Here is a 17393-nt window from a genome sequence, read left to right on the forward strand (position 1 = left end):
TTAATCAAGTCTAGAAGGGCAAGGCAGGTCAAGGAGGCAGCCACAGTTATTACAAGGGCTCTTCACACAAGAAGAATTTGAGCCTGAGTCAAGTCAAACATGTTGAAAACATTTATTGTTGCTAGCTGAAATGAATGAAGTATGTAGACTATCTTTGGCAGGGTTGTGCCATTCCACCTCTTTGGTCATGGCCTTTGTCATCCGGGTGCCGCCCACCTCAGCCTCCTTAGACACCTTGGGCAGCCTGCTCCCTAGCGTCTTAGTTTTGCTGTACAGTTTGAAGCCTCTTCATTTTTGTCTTCTGCCTCCGAGCAGTTCTCAGTTTCTTCGTTTTTAAGAAGTTGTCTTCTAGTTGGTACAGAAAGTCTTCAATTCGTCCGACCTAGAAGAAATAAACAGAAAGGGTTTTTTTTTGTTTTTTTTTTTTCTTACTTGGGAGTTCTAGTTGGAATGTGGACTGTCCCCAAAGGCTCACGTATTTGAGCATTGGCTCCCCAGCTAGTACTGCTATTTCACAAGGTTGTGGAACATTTAAGAGGCAGAGCCTCACTAAAGGAAGTGTGTCATTTAGGGTGAGCTCTGAGGTATGACTGACTGCTCTCTGCTTCCTGACTTAGACACAATGAGACCAGATGCCTCCTGCTCTCGCATCCCACCTTACCTGTCATGGTGGACTCCATCACTTCTGAAACCATGTGCCAAAATAGAACCCTTCTCCCTTAAACTGCTTCTTTTAAGGTATTTGGTTGTAATAATGGTAAAAGTAACCTTCACAAAGCCTTGGAAACATGAAAATGAAGAATTTAAAAAATCGAGTCCCAACCACAGGACCTATTTCAGTGCGATAGCAGAGACAGTACTGGTAGACACAAGGGGAAACAGGGACTTTTGTTTCTGGTTTCCTTGCTTTGCTCTGCAGGCTTGTAGGAGCTGGCTGTTCTACTCCACCCATCCAGCGGGGATGGAGAAGCATATCACATCAATGCTCTTTTTGGCAGCCAGTGAATCAAGGGATTTCAAAAGAATGCATGGTGTAATCATGGCCGTTTTCTCTAGTACTCGAAAAAAAACCAAGAGAGGAAGTGAATCTGCTCCCTCAATGTGGGTGAGTCCAGCATCTCTGTACTCGGACCCTGGCCAACATGGGAGAAAACTGGATATTCCATGTTGTCTTGGCAGGAGTCATTGCTCCACTAAATCAAAGAAGAAATTTGAAAGTACATTTTCTTTAGAACGAAAAAAAAAAAGAGCCACACCCTAGCAACAAGATGGAACAATGACACAAGGCCACACTGAGCAATAATTCTTGGAAAAAGAAAAGCTATTAGTTTTTTCAAAGAAAATCTGCAACAATCCAGTGGTAAATGGCTAGATATATTTTATAATGTTTTCTGAAGAAATATAGGATAAAAATGTCCACATCTGCTGAATTGGGCTCTCATGAAAGTCAGTAGGTACACTTCACACTTAGCCTGGCCTTCCGGACCTGCACACGGTGTGAGTCTAACGTCACTCACTGCAGAGCTCCTGGTCATTGAGTCAGCTCAGAGCTGGGCCACTTGCTATTCAAGGTACCATCTACTTAGGATAAAAGCACTTAGAACTTCAATTTTCTAATTTTGAGTCCTGCTCTTAAACCATCTGATTTATCATTCAGGGCTATATCCAAAAGATAATTCGGATTGTCAAAGTGAGAGCAATAAATGGCTTTACTCGTCGGCATGTTATGCTAAGGACACATCACGTCAGGTGACGGAAACTTTGACTGGGTCTGTAGGAAAACAGATAACTTATTTATGCAAAGCAACTCTTTCCGAGAACTTTTCCGAAGTTATATCAGGTAAATGTCTCCAAAAGTACGTTGCCTTTTATGATGTCTTGTCCTTACAGGAATCATCAAAATAGCCTGAAATCAAGCCAGTTTTATTTACTCCATGTATTTTACACTGTTCAATTTTCAGGCAACTGGCGAGTAAAACCAAAAGGAAAAGCAGCAGCAACAACAAAGTCATTAGGTACAATCAAAGCAAATACAATGGCGGACACCACCATCTCTTTGGTGGCTGAGCTGGTGACTCCTTCCTGCCATTTGCACTGACAATGTGTCATTGCCAACTTCTCTACAATTACAGTGTTCCCAGTTGGCTCAAATACAATTTGAAATGACAATTATACTTCAACAAAAACAAGTCTTCTCCAACAAGAAAAAAATAAATCATTCAGAAATGAGCACTGCTTTCATTTTTGTTTCTGACAATTGTTTTAACAAGAGCAGTGTTGACCAAATGGGCTCCCCTTCAGAAAAAACAAACAACCAACCAAAACAAAGCTATTCAAGTGTGGTTGTACAAGCCAGTAATTTCAGCATTTGGCAGTCTAAGCCAGAAGATTTGAAGTTGAAAACTAGCCTGGGCTACAAAAGGAGGTACCATTTTAGGGAGAAAAAAACTTAAAAGAAAATAAAGAAAAATGCAAGCCAAGTCAGTGTGGTAGAGAACAGGAGACTGGAGCTGAGTGGTCTAGCCTGAGCACCACTGATGTGACCATGCTCACATCCCACCCAGCCTGTCACATGTCACTCTGTCAATCTCTTCACACTAACACTGCAATGATCCCTTTAAAATAAATCTGGCCTTGTCTGTCTTGGTTAAAATACCTTAAATAGTTCATGTGGCCCACACAATGGCAGTGGACCTGTGAAGCATCTCACACCACTGCATCTGCTTTAGCCCTGTGACATCTCTCAATCATGCCAGCACACCAGGTACCTCTGCATCCTTGGCCCTCCTGGGGCTCAGCCTTCTGCAATACCCCATTTCCTTTGCACTTCTGGGTCAATGTCAATGCCTGTGTAGAGTCTTCTTTTATGAACCAGTGTAGGAGGGTCTTCTATTTATTTGTTGTTTTAATGGTTAATAAATAAACTGCCTTGACCTTTTGATGGGACAGAATTTAGATAGATGGAGTAGACCAAACAGAATGCTGGGAGAAAGGAAGCAGAATCAGGCAGTCGCCATGAAGTTCCAGCCCAAGATGGACGTAGGTTAGAATCTTCCCGGTAAGCCACCACCTCATGGTGCTACACACATTAATAGAAATGGGTTAATCAAGATGTGAGCGTTAGCCAATAAGAGGCTGGAACTAATGGGCCAGGCAGTGTTTAAATGAATACAGTTTCCATGTAATTATTCTGAGTCTAAGCTAGCCATGAGGGAGCCGGGCAGGACGAAAGCAGGCCTGCACACCTCATCACTACAAACCAGCCCAAGTTGGCCCTTAGGAATGTATTCTTACAGTTGAACAATATGCATCTCTGCATATTAGATGTTGTTTTTACAAAAAGGATTTAGGTTAATTTTATGAGTATGAATGTTTTGCCTGCCTGTATGTATGTGTACCATGTGTGTCTGGTGTTCTCAGAGGACAGGAAAGGGTGTCCGATCTCCTGGAGTTGGCATTACAGAAGCCTGTGAGACACAATGTGGGTGATGGGACTCAATGGGACTCAAACCCTCGTCCTCTGCGAGAGCAGTAAATGCTCTTAACTCTGAAGCTCATCTCTCTGGCCCCAATGTTACAAGTTTACAAGTTTTTCTCAGTAACATATAATGACTTATGTAATATTTATTCTGTGAAACTAATCCCATACTGTCTTTATTCTCAGAACCTAGGATTTGATGGACCCCAGTAACCCTTCACTTTCTGGAAAGGGAGTTGAGCAGATTTTTCCTATACTGCAATTGATATAGATGCAGCATAACAGGCGGCTTTCTTTTCCCTTGTAGGATAAACAGACACCATGTCCATAGCCCAGGACTCCCTCACCTTTGTCTGGTTTCCAGACCATCAAGGCAAGGCAATAAGCATACGGTACACTTGGTATATTTGTGAGATCTTTAGTGATGACTCAGCAGGAGTATGATATTCTTGGCTTGGCTTATTATATCTTTGCTTTGTGTGCTTTCTGGGCCTCAGGTCTTACTGATGCTTTGTATAATAAGAAGGGTAACCTAGATAATTCCAAGGCCACACCCAGTCATGAATTCCTGACTTGAACTCCCATGAGATCTGGTAGTCTGGTGCTAAGGATACACACACACACTTTCAGCAGCGGGGCTTTTCCCTTGGATTACACTGTTAGGCCAACAGCACGGTATTCAGTAAAGCAAGTCAATTTGTGCGCCTGTGCTTACTGAAGCACAGGAGAGCTGTGGAAGGGTTTAGTAAAACTGGGTCTTTAGTTTCCTCTTTTAAGTCAGAAAAAGAAAAATGTTGGTTGAAGGGAAAATAGATTCATACACTAAGAACAGATTGCAAATGATAGAAGGTTCTATAAAGTCCTTAGGGAAATGAAGCACGAAGAAACACATGAGGAAGTGACAAAGAGAGGAAATGAGCCTGTTTGGGGCGCGGGAGTTTTTAGTCTCTCTTTTTGCCACATCGTCTATTTGCAGCAGGGTCATGCTGCTTGGCCACTCTGAGCTCAATTTTTCCATTTGCAAAATGGGCAGGTAACATTTCCTTATGTCCGTGTGTGCCAGTGCTGACTAGGGGCCACAGTGGCGTGGGTGAGGGGCTGATGGCTCTTTCAGAGAAATCTGGATGTTTGATTACTGCAGGGAACTGAAGTTCTCAGATGGAGGGCAGGGTCTGTTCTACTCTGTGGGTGTTGGTTATCAGTTATATTCAAGAGTCAATAAATTGTCCATTGTCATTAAGTAGAGTTTTTTTTTTTTTTTGAGATAGGTTTTCTTGTGGCCCAGGAAGGCCTCAAACTTACCATGTATTCATTACATCTGTCACCTCATTTATGTGGTGCTGAGGGTCTAACCTAGGGCTTCTTGAATACTAAGCAAGCACTTTACCAATGGGTCTATAGCTCTCTTTCTCTCTTGAAATTGTTAATATCTTAACTTCTAATATTTCAAATATGTAGTAGTTTTAATTTTTATTTATTCATTGACAGTTTAATAGATGTGTACAATGGATCTTGATCCTATGCACCCTAAACTGTCCCCTCTTACTCTCCCAGATGCTCCCTCTGACACGTATCCTCACCACCTTCATGTTCTCTCTCTTTCTGTGATAGTTAGGATAAGGATGGCCTCCATAGGCTTATATATTTGAATGCTTAATCATCAGAGAGCAGCACTATTTGAGAAGGATTAGGAGGTGTGGCCTTGTTGGAATAGGTGTGGCCCTGTTGGAGGAAGTGTGTTACTAGGGGTGGGCTTTGAGGATTCAACACCCAAGCCAGGCTCAGTATTTCTCTCTCTCTCTCTCTCTCTCTCTCTCTCTCTCTCTCTCTCTCTCTCTCTCTCTCTCTCTCTTCTCTCTCTCTCTCTCTCTCCTAATGGAGCAGGATGTAGCTCTCAGCTACTGCCCCAGTACCTGCCTGCATTCTGCCATTCTCCCTGCTATGATGATAATGGACTAAACCTCTGAAACTATAAACAAGAGCCAAATAAATACATTCTTTATAAGAGTTGCCTTAATCATGGTTTCTCTTCACAGCAATGGAATAGTGACTAAGAAGCTGGTACTAGGGACTGGGGTTGTGACAGGCCTGACCATCCTGTTTTTTGGAGGACTATGGAAGACTTTGGGACTTTGGACTAGAAATGCAGATAGGTGCTTTAAGTGGGGATTAATGGACCATCTTAGTAGGAGCATAGAAAGCAATGCTGAGACAATCTGAACTGTGGCAGCCTAGATCAAGATGTTTTAGAAGGGAAGAATATTAGTGTGGCCTAGAGACCATTCTTGTGATATTTTAGCAAAGAATATGACTGCATTTTATCCTTGTCCTAAAAATCTGCCTTAGCCTATACTGAAGACTTTTGTATAAATGACATTGGCAAAGGAGAGTTCAAGACAGCCTAGTATTGACTGTGTCATGTGGTTATTAGTGGTCACTCTAATGAAGAGCTATACTGAAAAAGAGCAAGTTGATCAATGAAAAATACAAATTGAGAAGAAAAGGAACACCAGAAAATGTAAATGTTAGAGCCAAATTCAGGGCTTAAGGAGATAAAAGTTTAAAGAGAAGCCTGATACTAAATAAAATAAAGGGAGTGGTGAGCTCAGAGCAAGACCCCACCCAGCTAAACTTTCAGCTTGTGAAAAGAAATTAAAGGAAAGCTTAAGCAATGATGAAAACCATCAAAACCAGTAAGCTGATGCAAATTTATTTGAAGGAGGGGCCAGGTTCCAGTCACAGAAGGCAGCAGAACTTGGCACCTTCAGCTATGTGGAGAAGAAGGTTTCAGAAGCTCCCTCTGTGACTAAAGAAAGCCACTGAAGTCAGACATGTGTCAGAGGTGTCCCTGCACGGAGGCCTAGGAGGCCACTGTGTGAAGCTGTGGTGGTGGAGCCAGGGTTTAACTGAAGACTTCACGACGTTAGAGATATCAGAGTTGGGATAAGCACCAAGGAAAACTGCAGGCAGGGTGTGGAAACAGAGAGGGGTTGTGTGCTGCAGTCACCAAAGCTGAAAAGAGTTGGAGATCTGAAGAGTGCTTTGACATCAGACATGGGGGTGTAGAGTTAAAGTTTCCCTCCTGGTTTTCAGTCTTCTTTTTGTCTAATGTTTTCTCATTATGATCTTTCCCCTCCTGTTTGGAATGGTAATGTATATTCTGGAACATTATATGAAATATGTGATCTGTTTTTTGATTTTGATTTTATAGGAGATTACAGTTAAGAGATTGCCTTGAGTCTCAGGAAGCCTTTGAACTTTGGATTTTTAAATGTGTTGAGATTGTAATTTAGACTATTGAGACTTTTGAAGTTAGATTAAATACATTTTGCATTATAATATGGCTATAAACCCATGGGGGTCAGGAGTTCAATGTAGGTTGAATGCTTATGGCCCCATAGGCATATATATTTAAAAGCTTAGTCATCAGGGAATGGCACTACTTGAGAAAGATTTGGAGTAGATGCGGTCTTGTTGGAGGAAGTGTGTCACTGGGAGTGGGTTTTGAAGTTTCTAAAGGCCGTGCCAGGCCCAGGGTCTCTATTCCTGTTGCCTGTGGATCCAGATGTAGAAATTTCAGCTCCTTGTCCAGCTCAGGGCTCCCTGTGTGCTGCCATGCTCCCCACCATGAGGATAATAGACTTTAGTCCTCTGAAACTGTAAGCAAGCCCAGTGAATGCTTTCTGTTATGAGTTGCCTTGGTCTTGGTGTCGCTCCACAGCAAAAAAACGCAAACTAAGATACCCATCAAGTCAAATCCGTGCAACCTGTTGGAACACTGGCTGGTCTTGCTGGCTGGATCTTGTGTAGATGTTGCTCAGCTGCTGTTGAGTTCATGAGTGCAGTAATCATGTTGTGTCCAGAAGACAGGATTGCACCGCACTCCTCCCGTTCTCCCATCCTTCTGTTCTTCCCGCCTCCTCTCGGTGAAGCTCCTTGAAACTTGAGATAGTTGATACTGCTCTGTTCCATTTGTGACTAAACACTCAACAGTGACTTGCTCTTTTATTTATTTTTGTTGTTGTTGTTTGAATCAGAGATACCCTCCCTGGTTATCATATCAGACTGGGGTCACTCGAATCCAAAGTGACTACTGTCCTTTTAAAAAGAAGAGCATTGCAACAGAGGAATCTAAAATGGCTGGAAGGCGCTTAAGGAAATTCTCAACATCCTTAGTCATCAAAGAAATGCAAATCAAAACAACTCTGAGATTCCATCTTAAACCTGTAAGAATGCTCAAGATCAAAAACACTGATGACAGGGGCTGGAGAGATGGCTCAGAGGTTAAAAGCATTGCCTGCTCTTCCAAAGGTCCTGAGTTCAATTCCCAGCAACCACATGGTAGCTCACAACCATCTATAGAGGGGTCTGGTACCCTCTTCTGGCCTGCAGGCATACACACAGACAGAATATTGTATACATAATAAATAAATAATTAAAAAAAACACTGATGACAACTTATGCTGGAGAGGTTGTGGGGAAAAGGGAACACTTCTGCATTGCTGGTGGGAATGCAAGCTGGTACAGCCCCTTTGGATGTCAGTGTGGCGATTTCTCAGAAAATTAGGAAACAACCTTCCTCAAGTTCCCGTAATACCACTTTTGGGTATATATCCAAAGGATGCTCAACCGTGCTACAAGGACATGTGCTCAACTATGTTCATAGCAGCTTTGTTTGTCATAGCCAGAACCTGGAAACAACCTAAATGCCCCTCGACCAAAGAATGGATAAGGAATATGTGGTACATTCACACAATGGAGTACACAGCAGAAAAAATAACGACATTTTGAAATTTGCAGGCAAATGGATGGAGCTAGAAAATCTCATTTTGACTGAGGTAACCCATACCCAGAAAGACAATTATCATATGTACTCACTCGTAAGTGTTTTTAAAACATAAAGCAAGGAAAACCAGCCTACAAATCACAGTCCCAGAGAACCTAGACAACAATGATCTAAGAGAGACATACAAGGATCTAATCTACATGGGAAGTAGAAAAAGACAAGATCTCCTGAGTAAAATGGGAGCATGGGGACCTTGGGAGAAGGTTGAAGGGGAGGGGAGAGGCAGGGAGGCGAACCGAAAAAAATGTGGAGCTCAATAAAAATAAATAAAAAAATATTAAAAAAAGTATGATAACAGATAATAAAGAAAGCAGTGTACACACACACACACACAAGCGCGCGCGCACACACACACAAAAGAAGAGCTTTGGAGAGAGAGCACTCAGAGAAAGTCAAGTGACAATGATGGTAGAGATTGGGGTGTTGTTCCTGTAGGCCAAGACCCCGTAATGACAACCAGAAATCCCAGATACTAGGAGACAAATGCAACAAAAGAGACCCTCTTCTTGACACTCAGGAGGAACTAGCTTTGTGTGTGCTTTCATTTCAGACTCTTAGACTCCAGAACGGTGCATTTATTCCTTTCATTTAAGCCACTCAGTTTGTGGCATTTGGCTACAGCAGGCCTAGCAAGCGAATTCAGTCAATTAACTAACCCACAAAGAGCTCAGATTAGCCACAGCTTTTTTCTCCAGCATGGTTTTGGTTCTCTTAGTTCACTCTTCACAGTCTGAAAAGTCCTCCCCTGGTTGGATCCCCCTGCGTAGGCTTAGTCAACAGCTTGGAAACCAGAGTGGTGTGCCAATAGCAGCAGCGTGAGCTCTATCTCAGGGGCTAGAGAGATGGCTCAGCGGTTAAGAGGGCTTGGTGTTTTCCCAGAGGACTGGAGTTCTTTGGCAGTAGCAGGTCAGGCATCTCACAAGCGCCTCTAACTCCAGCTCTAGGGCTCTGGTGCCCCTCTTCTGGTCTCTGCTAGCACAATGCACTCATGTACACATAACCACACATACACAGACAGACACAACTGAAAAATGAAATACACCTTTTAGAGAAAAAGAAGTCTATCTCAAACACGAATGAATGAGTGGTTAAATTATCCAAATAAAGAAAATACTGAATTTGGGCTTTATGTTAGGTTTCAGGTTGTCTGGGTCTAAGGAGTAGGTGTGTCTAAATGGGTTTGCTTGTAGATGTTTACGACTCAGAAATTGGAGGAGAAAAGGAATCAAAAAAAAAAAAAGAAAGAAAGAAAGAAAGAAAGGAAGTAAGAAAGGAAAAGGAAAAAAGAACTATAAACGATTTTGCCATAAGAAGAAAAAGAATAAGCAACCAGAGTCAAACTCTCCAGGAATAAACACCAGGCTCATATGACTGTGTCACTGGTTAGAGAATGAGAATGTGTTCTCAGCGATTAGCAGTTTGGGCCAAAAATCCTCCCAGCAAAACCGATACTTTACTCCAGCACAGTGGGTTTGATTACATGACTTTCTTTGCTCTGTTCCAGCTTAATTTCCAGACCAAATGCTTTTAAATATTTATCGCCCTTAATGGTTTGAATTTTAATTCTTATTAGAATTACAATTATTTCCAAACATGCTTGAAATTGATTTCTGAAGTAAGCGCGGCTCTGAACCAGCGCTGCTTCTGCAGTTGCTTTTGGCTACTGTTCAGTCAGGCCCTGGTGTTTCTCTTACCTGACTTAGTGGATTTATTGTCTTCTACAACATGGAAATCTCAGGTGCTGGGGCCAGAAACGTCAACAAAAGACTCCATGACAAATCCGTACCTACTCCTGATAAAAATGCCCTCCATGACAACATGTTTGATCTCATATAGAGCTAAAGAAATCCTATTATTAAGCATTGGTATCACTTTGTCCAGGTACACATACGCTGTGACCTGAACAGGGGCATCTCCTGAACATTCTCCGTTGAAATCCTCCCTTATGTCATAGTAGAGAAGGTGGTGGTGGCCACAGGCTGGAGAGCTGGCTCGGTGGTTAGGAGAGCTTTCTGCTCTTGCAGAAGACCCCAGCTCGGTTCCTAGCACTCGTACCAGGTGTCGTACAACCTCTTGTCACCCCAGCTCCAAAGGGCCCAGCACTCTCTCTTTTGGCCTCTGTGGGTACCTGAATGCTCATGCACGTACCTCCCCGTGAACATAATTGAACATAAAGCCAAAAAGAATAGAGAAGATGGGGCTTTGGGAAAACGATCGGATCATAGAAGTAGGGCCCTTGTGAATCACTTCTCCTAAAAGCAAAGCCCAAAGGAGCTTGCTTGTCTCTTCTTTCACACAAAGACACACACACACAAATACACATAGACACACACATATACACAGACGAATAGACACACAGACAGACACACAGATACACACACCCAGAGACACACAGACACATGCATACACAGACACACACCCACAGACACACAAAGACACACACACAAATAAACACACACACGGCTCAATTATTAGAAGAGAAATAAGACCCTTGCTGTACACAAAGTCTGCTGGTACTTTGATTTTATACTTTTCAGCCCCAAGGAATGTATCAAACAGATTTTTGTCATATGCCATTAAGACTATGGTATTTTCTTATCATGACTAAACAGATTAAAAGTTCATCGTGATTTTTTTTTAGTAATTTTTTTAGAGTTTAAGTGCAAAAGTTTATGTGAAGATTGAATGTGTTTTATCATCGCTATTGTCTTTGAACAGAGTCTTACTATGCAGCCCTGGCTGACTTCAAACTTGCTCTGTAATCTGGGCCAGTGTTGATCTTGCAGCATCTTTCTCCCCGGCCTTTTGAGGGCTGGGCCCACAGGCATGCACCACAAAGTTGAGCATGTTATCAAAGTTTTCATTTTAAGGTAATTGCAGATTTGCATTCTGTAGTCTAGTAAGAGGCCCTTCAGGAAGGAGCTGCGTCCTTCTCTTCCCAGGTCTCATGAGGGTGATTAACATCTCCAACTATAGAAGAACACAATAGTCAGTGTATTGATGTTGATACCTACAAGCAGCACATGGATTTTACAAGGTCTGGAACAGCCGCCCATTTTTCTCTCTCTGGTCCTTTCTTTAAGCTGTCAACTACTAATCAGTGTGTCACTGAAAGAAGGTTGTCTAAACAGACTCACTATTTAATTCTATTCTCTTCTGGAGGTCTATTCTGACAAACACATCTGTTTCTTGTTACTGATGGGCATGATCACATGATCTAGATAAATAGTTGGGTGAGCTATTTACCCTATGAAGGATGCCTAGGCCATTTAGATAATTTAAATGTTGCGGCTACTGTGAATTAAGTTGGCACGAACATTTTGCACCTGTTTTTGTGTAACTGTAAATCTTCATTTCTCTGGGATAAATGCCCAGGAGAATAATTACCAGGTCATGTGGTAGCTGCATATTTATTTCATCATATTAAAGTATATTAATTACATAAAATAATGGAGTTATCACTATATTTTATACATGCATAAAATGTACTTTGATTATATTTATCTTCCTTTTCCCCTTCATCCTCTCTCCCTTTGTGCATTTTTTAATGAAATGGCCATATTCTATTCTTATTGGCTGCACCTTTTTTCCTTCCCATTGGGAAGGCTGCTGTGATCCAGTTCCTCACATCCTCACCAGGATTAAATCTTGCAGGATTTTTATTTTAGCCATTTTGACAAGTGTAGAGGGATGTCTGGAGGCTTTTCTCTTCAGGCTACCACATGCTATTGTCCTCCATTTTCTTTACAGGTGATTTTTTTTTGAGACAGGGTTTCTCTGTAGCTTTGGATCCTGTCCTGGAACTAGCTCTTGTAGACCAGGGTGGCCCCGAACTCACAGAGATCTGCCTGCCTCTGCTTCCCAAGTGCTGGGATTAAATTTTGAGAACTTTTATACGTTTAATTAGTGAATTTATTTTTGAGTCAATGTCTCACTATAGCCCAAGCTGGCCTTGAACTCACAATCCTCCTGCCTCAGCCTTCTGAGGGTTTTGATTAGAGGCATGCGTCACCACGCTTAGTTTATATATGTTTGTATATGTGTGTATGCGTGTGTGTGTATGATTATATGTAAGTATGTTTAGATTTATGGTTTTAAAATATTTTTTCTCATTTTGAACTTGTATTTTCATTTATTTAATAAACCTTCCATAGGGAAAACAAAAAGTTTTTAATTTTGATGAAGTCTAATTTGTTGATTAGATTGTGATCATAGCTTTGTGTCAAGCTAAGGAGATTTTTGCTTATAGTTTTACTGCTTTTATGGTTCTTCCCCATGGATGTGCTCAACCTCCCAATCCATTTGCCGAAAACATTATATTCTGTTTATTGAATTAACTTTGCACTTACATTAAAGAAGTTGAAATATTTTTAAATTGCAAAGGATGATTTTCCTTTATTCCTTTAGAAAAGATTTGTTTCATTATTTGTGAATCTGTATGTGTGTGTCTGTGTGAGTGTGTATGCACTTGTGCGCACGTGGCCCTGGAGGCCAGAGGGTATCAGATCTCCTGCAACTGGAGTTACTGGTTGTGGTAGCTTGAAAGAAAGTGGCCCCAAAGGGGGTGACACTATTAGGAGGCATGACCTTGTTGGAGGAAGTGTATCACTATGGGGGTGGGCTTTGAGGTCCCTTTGCTCAGGATAGGGTCCAGTGAGTCAGTCGACTTTCTGTTGCATGCGGGGTGTATGACTTCTGGCTCCAATGTGAACATAATAGACTCTGAAACTGTGAGCGAGCCACCCAAGTTAAATGTTTTCTTTGTAAGAGTTGCCATGGCCATGGCGTCTCTTCACAGCAATAAAAACCCTACCTAAGACACAGGTGGTCTTGAGCCACTTGCTGTGCATGCTGGGAACTTGAGTCCTCTTGAAGGAGTGCTCATAACTGTAGAGCCATGTCTCCAATTTTCCTCTTTTATTCTCTAGCAAAATCTGTTTCCATTGTCTTTGTCTGGAAAATTCTTGTGTGTATCAAACTTGTTGCTGAGATTTTAATGGAAATTATATTCAGCATGCATATCCATGTCCAAAGGTTGATGTGAATTCCGTTTGCTTATGCCATTCGCTGACACAGTGTCTCTCTTCACTCATCTAGATCTTTGGTTCCTTTCATTGTTATTTTGTAGTTTTTAAAGTAACACCCTAATTCTACAAAATGATACATTTCATTATGTAAGTTTTATACTGCTTTGTAAGCTCCGTGAATACGTCCTGTAAGTGTTGTCTTAGACTCACTGGAAACATCTACTCTGAGCAATTGTTAATGCTCTGTTTCTCCTGATTACTGCCGGTACAAATGCAAATGAGCTTTGTTCGTGGATCTTCGCTTACAACATTGCTGAACTTACACTATTTTAAACAACGTATGTGCGCGGCATGCTATGGGATTTTCTACGCAGACAATCGTGTCGTTTATAAATAGGGACAGTTTTCTTCCCTATTTATAAACTACTGTACATCCTGCACACTCTCTCTTTTTCATCTTACTGCAGTGCTGGCATTTCCAGCTCTGTGCTGGGTAAGGGTGAGAAGTAGCGAGATCTTTGCCTCGCTCCTGATCTAAAGGGAAAGAGTTCATTTTGAAGTGTATTGTTAGCAGTAAAATCTTTGCGTAGGTTCTTTAACAATTCAATGAAATGACTTCTATTTCTAATTTTCCAAATATTATTTCATGGAGGGCATCTGATTTGACCTTTTTTTTTGCATCAGTTGATATGATCATGTGATTTTCTTTTTTGTATGTGTGTGTTTGTAGCATGCATGCGTGTAATGGGCAAGCATGTATGTACATCTATGTAAACATATATGGAAGCACAGGTTTATGTAGGGATGGTCTTCAGTTGACTTTCCTTGTTAGAGAAACTCAGAGCTCCAGGGCATGGCTAGTCTCCACCTTCCCAAGGCAGCTAGATTACAGGTAGGCTGATGTGCCCACCCCCCAAAATTTACAAGGGTCCCTGGGATCCAAAGTCCAGTTCTCATGCTTGGGGGACTAACAGGTAATCAACAAGCTATGTCCCCCACAAAAAAAAGCGATTTTCTTTTTGTAGCTGGTTAATATGACAGAGCAGAGTGATTTTTAAAATATTTACTCACCTTTGCATCTGTGAAGCAAAAACACCACTTAGTTAATATAGTACATTTATATTTTTCCAAGTTTTATTTGTTAATAAGTTAAAAGTTTCTTCATCTAAATTTACAAGGTGTGTTGACTTTCAGGTTAGAAAATACCTGAAGAGCTCATGTCTAGTTTAGTGACAGAATAAGGCCAGGTTTGCCACAAAAATTGGCAAATGGCTACTTTTCTTATCTCTGCAGAAAAAAACCCATTGAATTGGTGTTAATTCTTCTAAATATAGCTATAGTAACTGTTCACTAAAACCAGATTTGCCTACGGCTTTTGTTTCAGGGAATTTGTCATTAAAGGTCATTTGGTCTATATTGGGCAAGGTATGGGCTCTTGGTTTTTTTTTTTTTGGAATTGGTACATTTTATCTGCATATATATTTACTTGGGTAATTTCCTGTTCTTCTAATGTCTGCTGCATTTATAGTAATCTCATTTTATTTGTGTTGGTGATTTGTCTTATTTTTCTTTGCTAGTTTTGAAAAATTATTAAAATCTTTTATGAACAAAATGTTCAAACACCATGTCCATTCAATCACTTCTCACTCGGGTAGATATTGGAACTTTATGTCTTAGGTGGTTGAACAACTTCACCAAGGTTAAGCAATAGAGTCCAGACAGGGAAGACTTGGGCTTAGGCTTCCTTCTTCCTGACTCAGATACCAACGATCCCTCAATATGTGTTCTCTAAAAAGGTCAATCGGTTATTCGGTTGTTTAATCCTATGCTTGCTGATGTGTCAATTGGTTATTTGGTTGTTTAACCCTTTGCTTGCTGATGTGGCATTCTCTCCCCTTCTTTATTTCGATCATGGAAGAGTTTTTGTTGCTTGGCAGGCATTAGCCAGTTCCATGAAGTGTAATTTCTTACAATGAGGGGATGCGCATTGAATGAGTAGATATTTACAATGTGCCTTAAGGAAACAAGAATCTGGGCTAGCAGAAGCTGCTTTGAGGGATGACCCATGCGCACTGCCAATTCCTTCTCCTCTACAGGTTTACTGAGGGCACTGGCTAGAATTCAGCTCACGTGGCAAAGGCATTGACAGCCTATCAGAAGAAGTGATTTAAGTTTATTGTGCCTGTTCAGAGGCCAGCTTTTGGTTGCATTGATTTCCCAGTTTTCTCTTTTCAATTTCAGTGATTTTTCATCTTATCTTTATTATATTCTTTGTTTTGCTTGCTTTGTATTTCTCTTGTCTTGTTTTCTAGGGTTTTCAAATGGACCTTCGATGAATTTGCAAGTTTCCATCTTCAGATGTGTGCATTTGGCATTTCACATTTTTCTCTTGGTGCTGTTTTAGCTGTATCCCATGAATTTTGATCTTTTGTGTTTTCATTCATATTCAGTCAAATGTACGATCTCTATTTTCTTTAGAATTTACTTTCTCATGCACAGACTATTGGAGCATTCGGGGATTTTCCCATTATCTTTCTGTGCTTGATTTCCAGCTTGAATCCACTACAGAGAGAAACACATTCTTTATGATTTTCAGATCTTAAGATTTTGTGATTGTCTCTTTTGGTACATGTTCCATGGACTGTTGAAAAGGATGGACACTCTTGTCTTAGTGGGAGGCTAGGTCTATAAATGCTAACTATTAGATCCTGTTGTTTTATGGTGTTGTTAAATCATTTCATATCCTAGCTGATTTTACACTTGTTTAGTTAAGAAAAGACAAATTTCCCAAGTATGACTGTGGCCATGCTATCCTCCTTGTCTTCTTATCAGCGTTGCTCCTTATATATTTGTGGCCTGTGTATTAGCATAAGTGTGCTTATGACTCCTTTGTTAATGAAGTAAGTATTTTATCATTATAAGATGGCTTTTTCCATCTCTAGTAATTTTCTCTGAGAATAGCAACCACTTATTTTATTATTATTATTAGTTGTTGTTGTTGTTGTTGCTTTGATATGGCTGGCCCCAGACTTGCTATATAGCCCAGGCTGGTATCAAACTCATGATTCTGCTGTTTCATTCTCTGGAGCGCTAGGATTACAGATGTGCATACTATTCGCAGCCCCTCTTCCACATTCTTTCCTCTTTCTAATGTTTGTATGATGTATCTGCCTCCATCTTTTGATTAATTGTCTGTGATACATATGCCGTGAGTTCGTTGACAGCAGTGGTAGTCAGTTTCTATGAGAGCCGTTCATTGTTTGGGGTCCGTGGGGAGGCAGCATTTTCTTGCCAAGGTGCAAAACTGGAAAAGGAAGGGGCTAAGAGCCCGATAGCTCATTCAAGATCATATTCTGAATGACCAGACAACCTAGTACTTCATAATTCCTAAAGGTACCACTGTAGGTAGGGTGGGTGTGGTGTGTGCGCGTGCGCATGCGTGCATGCACGTGCGTGTGTGTGACACACCTTTAATCCCAGCACAGGCAGATAAATCTTTGTGAGTTCCAGGTCAGCCAGGGCTACACAGTGAGACCTGGCTTCAAAAACACGCACCCCCAAGAAAGATCCCATTATTTATCAAGAGTAACCAGGCTAGGGATTGTATGGACTGATGGGAAACTTTCTAGAGCCAAACTAGAACATTATATGGTTGGACCATATTTTATTGCCAATTTCAACAATCTCTGCCTTTTAATTGGTGCTTTTAGACCATTTAAATCATTTAAATTAATATATCAATTGATATATATGTTAGAGGCAGACATACTGTATTAGTCAGGGTTCTGTAGAGGAACAGAAGTGATAGGATAAATATATAGCACAAGGGCTACACATTGGCTTACACAGTATCAGCTGACCTGTCCAGCAGTTGCTGTTCCTCACTGTGGAGGCTGAGGACCCAGCAGTTATTCAGTCCGGGAGACATCAGTAACCAGAAGAAACTGGGTTCTGATTTTGATAGCAGCAGAGGAAGGCAGCAGTAGCAGGTGGTGGTGGCTGCAGTGGCGGCCTTGGAGCAGATCCACTCTACGGGGTAGAT

The 17393-nt window shown here is 41.2% G+C and overlaps 1 protein-coding gene across 1 annotated transcript in view; it reads right to left on the reverse strand.

Annotated features, from left to right (window-relative positions):
* Positions 1 to 259: 259 nt before the first annotated feature.
* The window catches only part of Spata16 (spermatogenesis associated 16), a 253869-nt gene continuing 236735 nt past the window's right edge, over positions 260 to 17393 (reverse strand). The window contains exon 10 of the mRNA XM_057757290.1: positions 260 to 382. Within this exon, the coding sequence (XP_057613273.1) occupies positions 260 to 382 (123 nt within the window). The remainder of the gene's footprint in view (positions 383 to 17393) is intronic.

The sequence above is a fragment of the Chionomys nivalis genome, chromosome 24 (assembly GCF_950005125.1).
Source record: "Chionomys nivalis chromosome 24, mChiNiv1.1, whole genome shotgun sequence".
Taxonomy (NCBI): Eukaryota; Metazoa; Chordata; class Mammalia; order Rodentia; family Cricetidae; genus Chionomys; species Chionomys nivalis.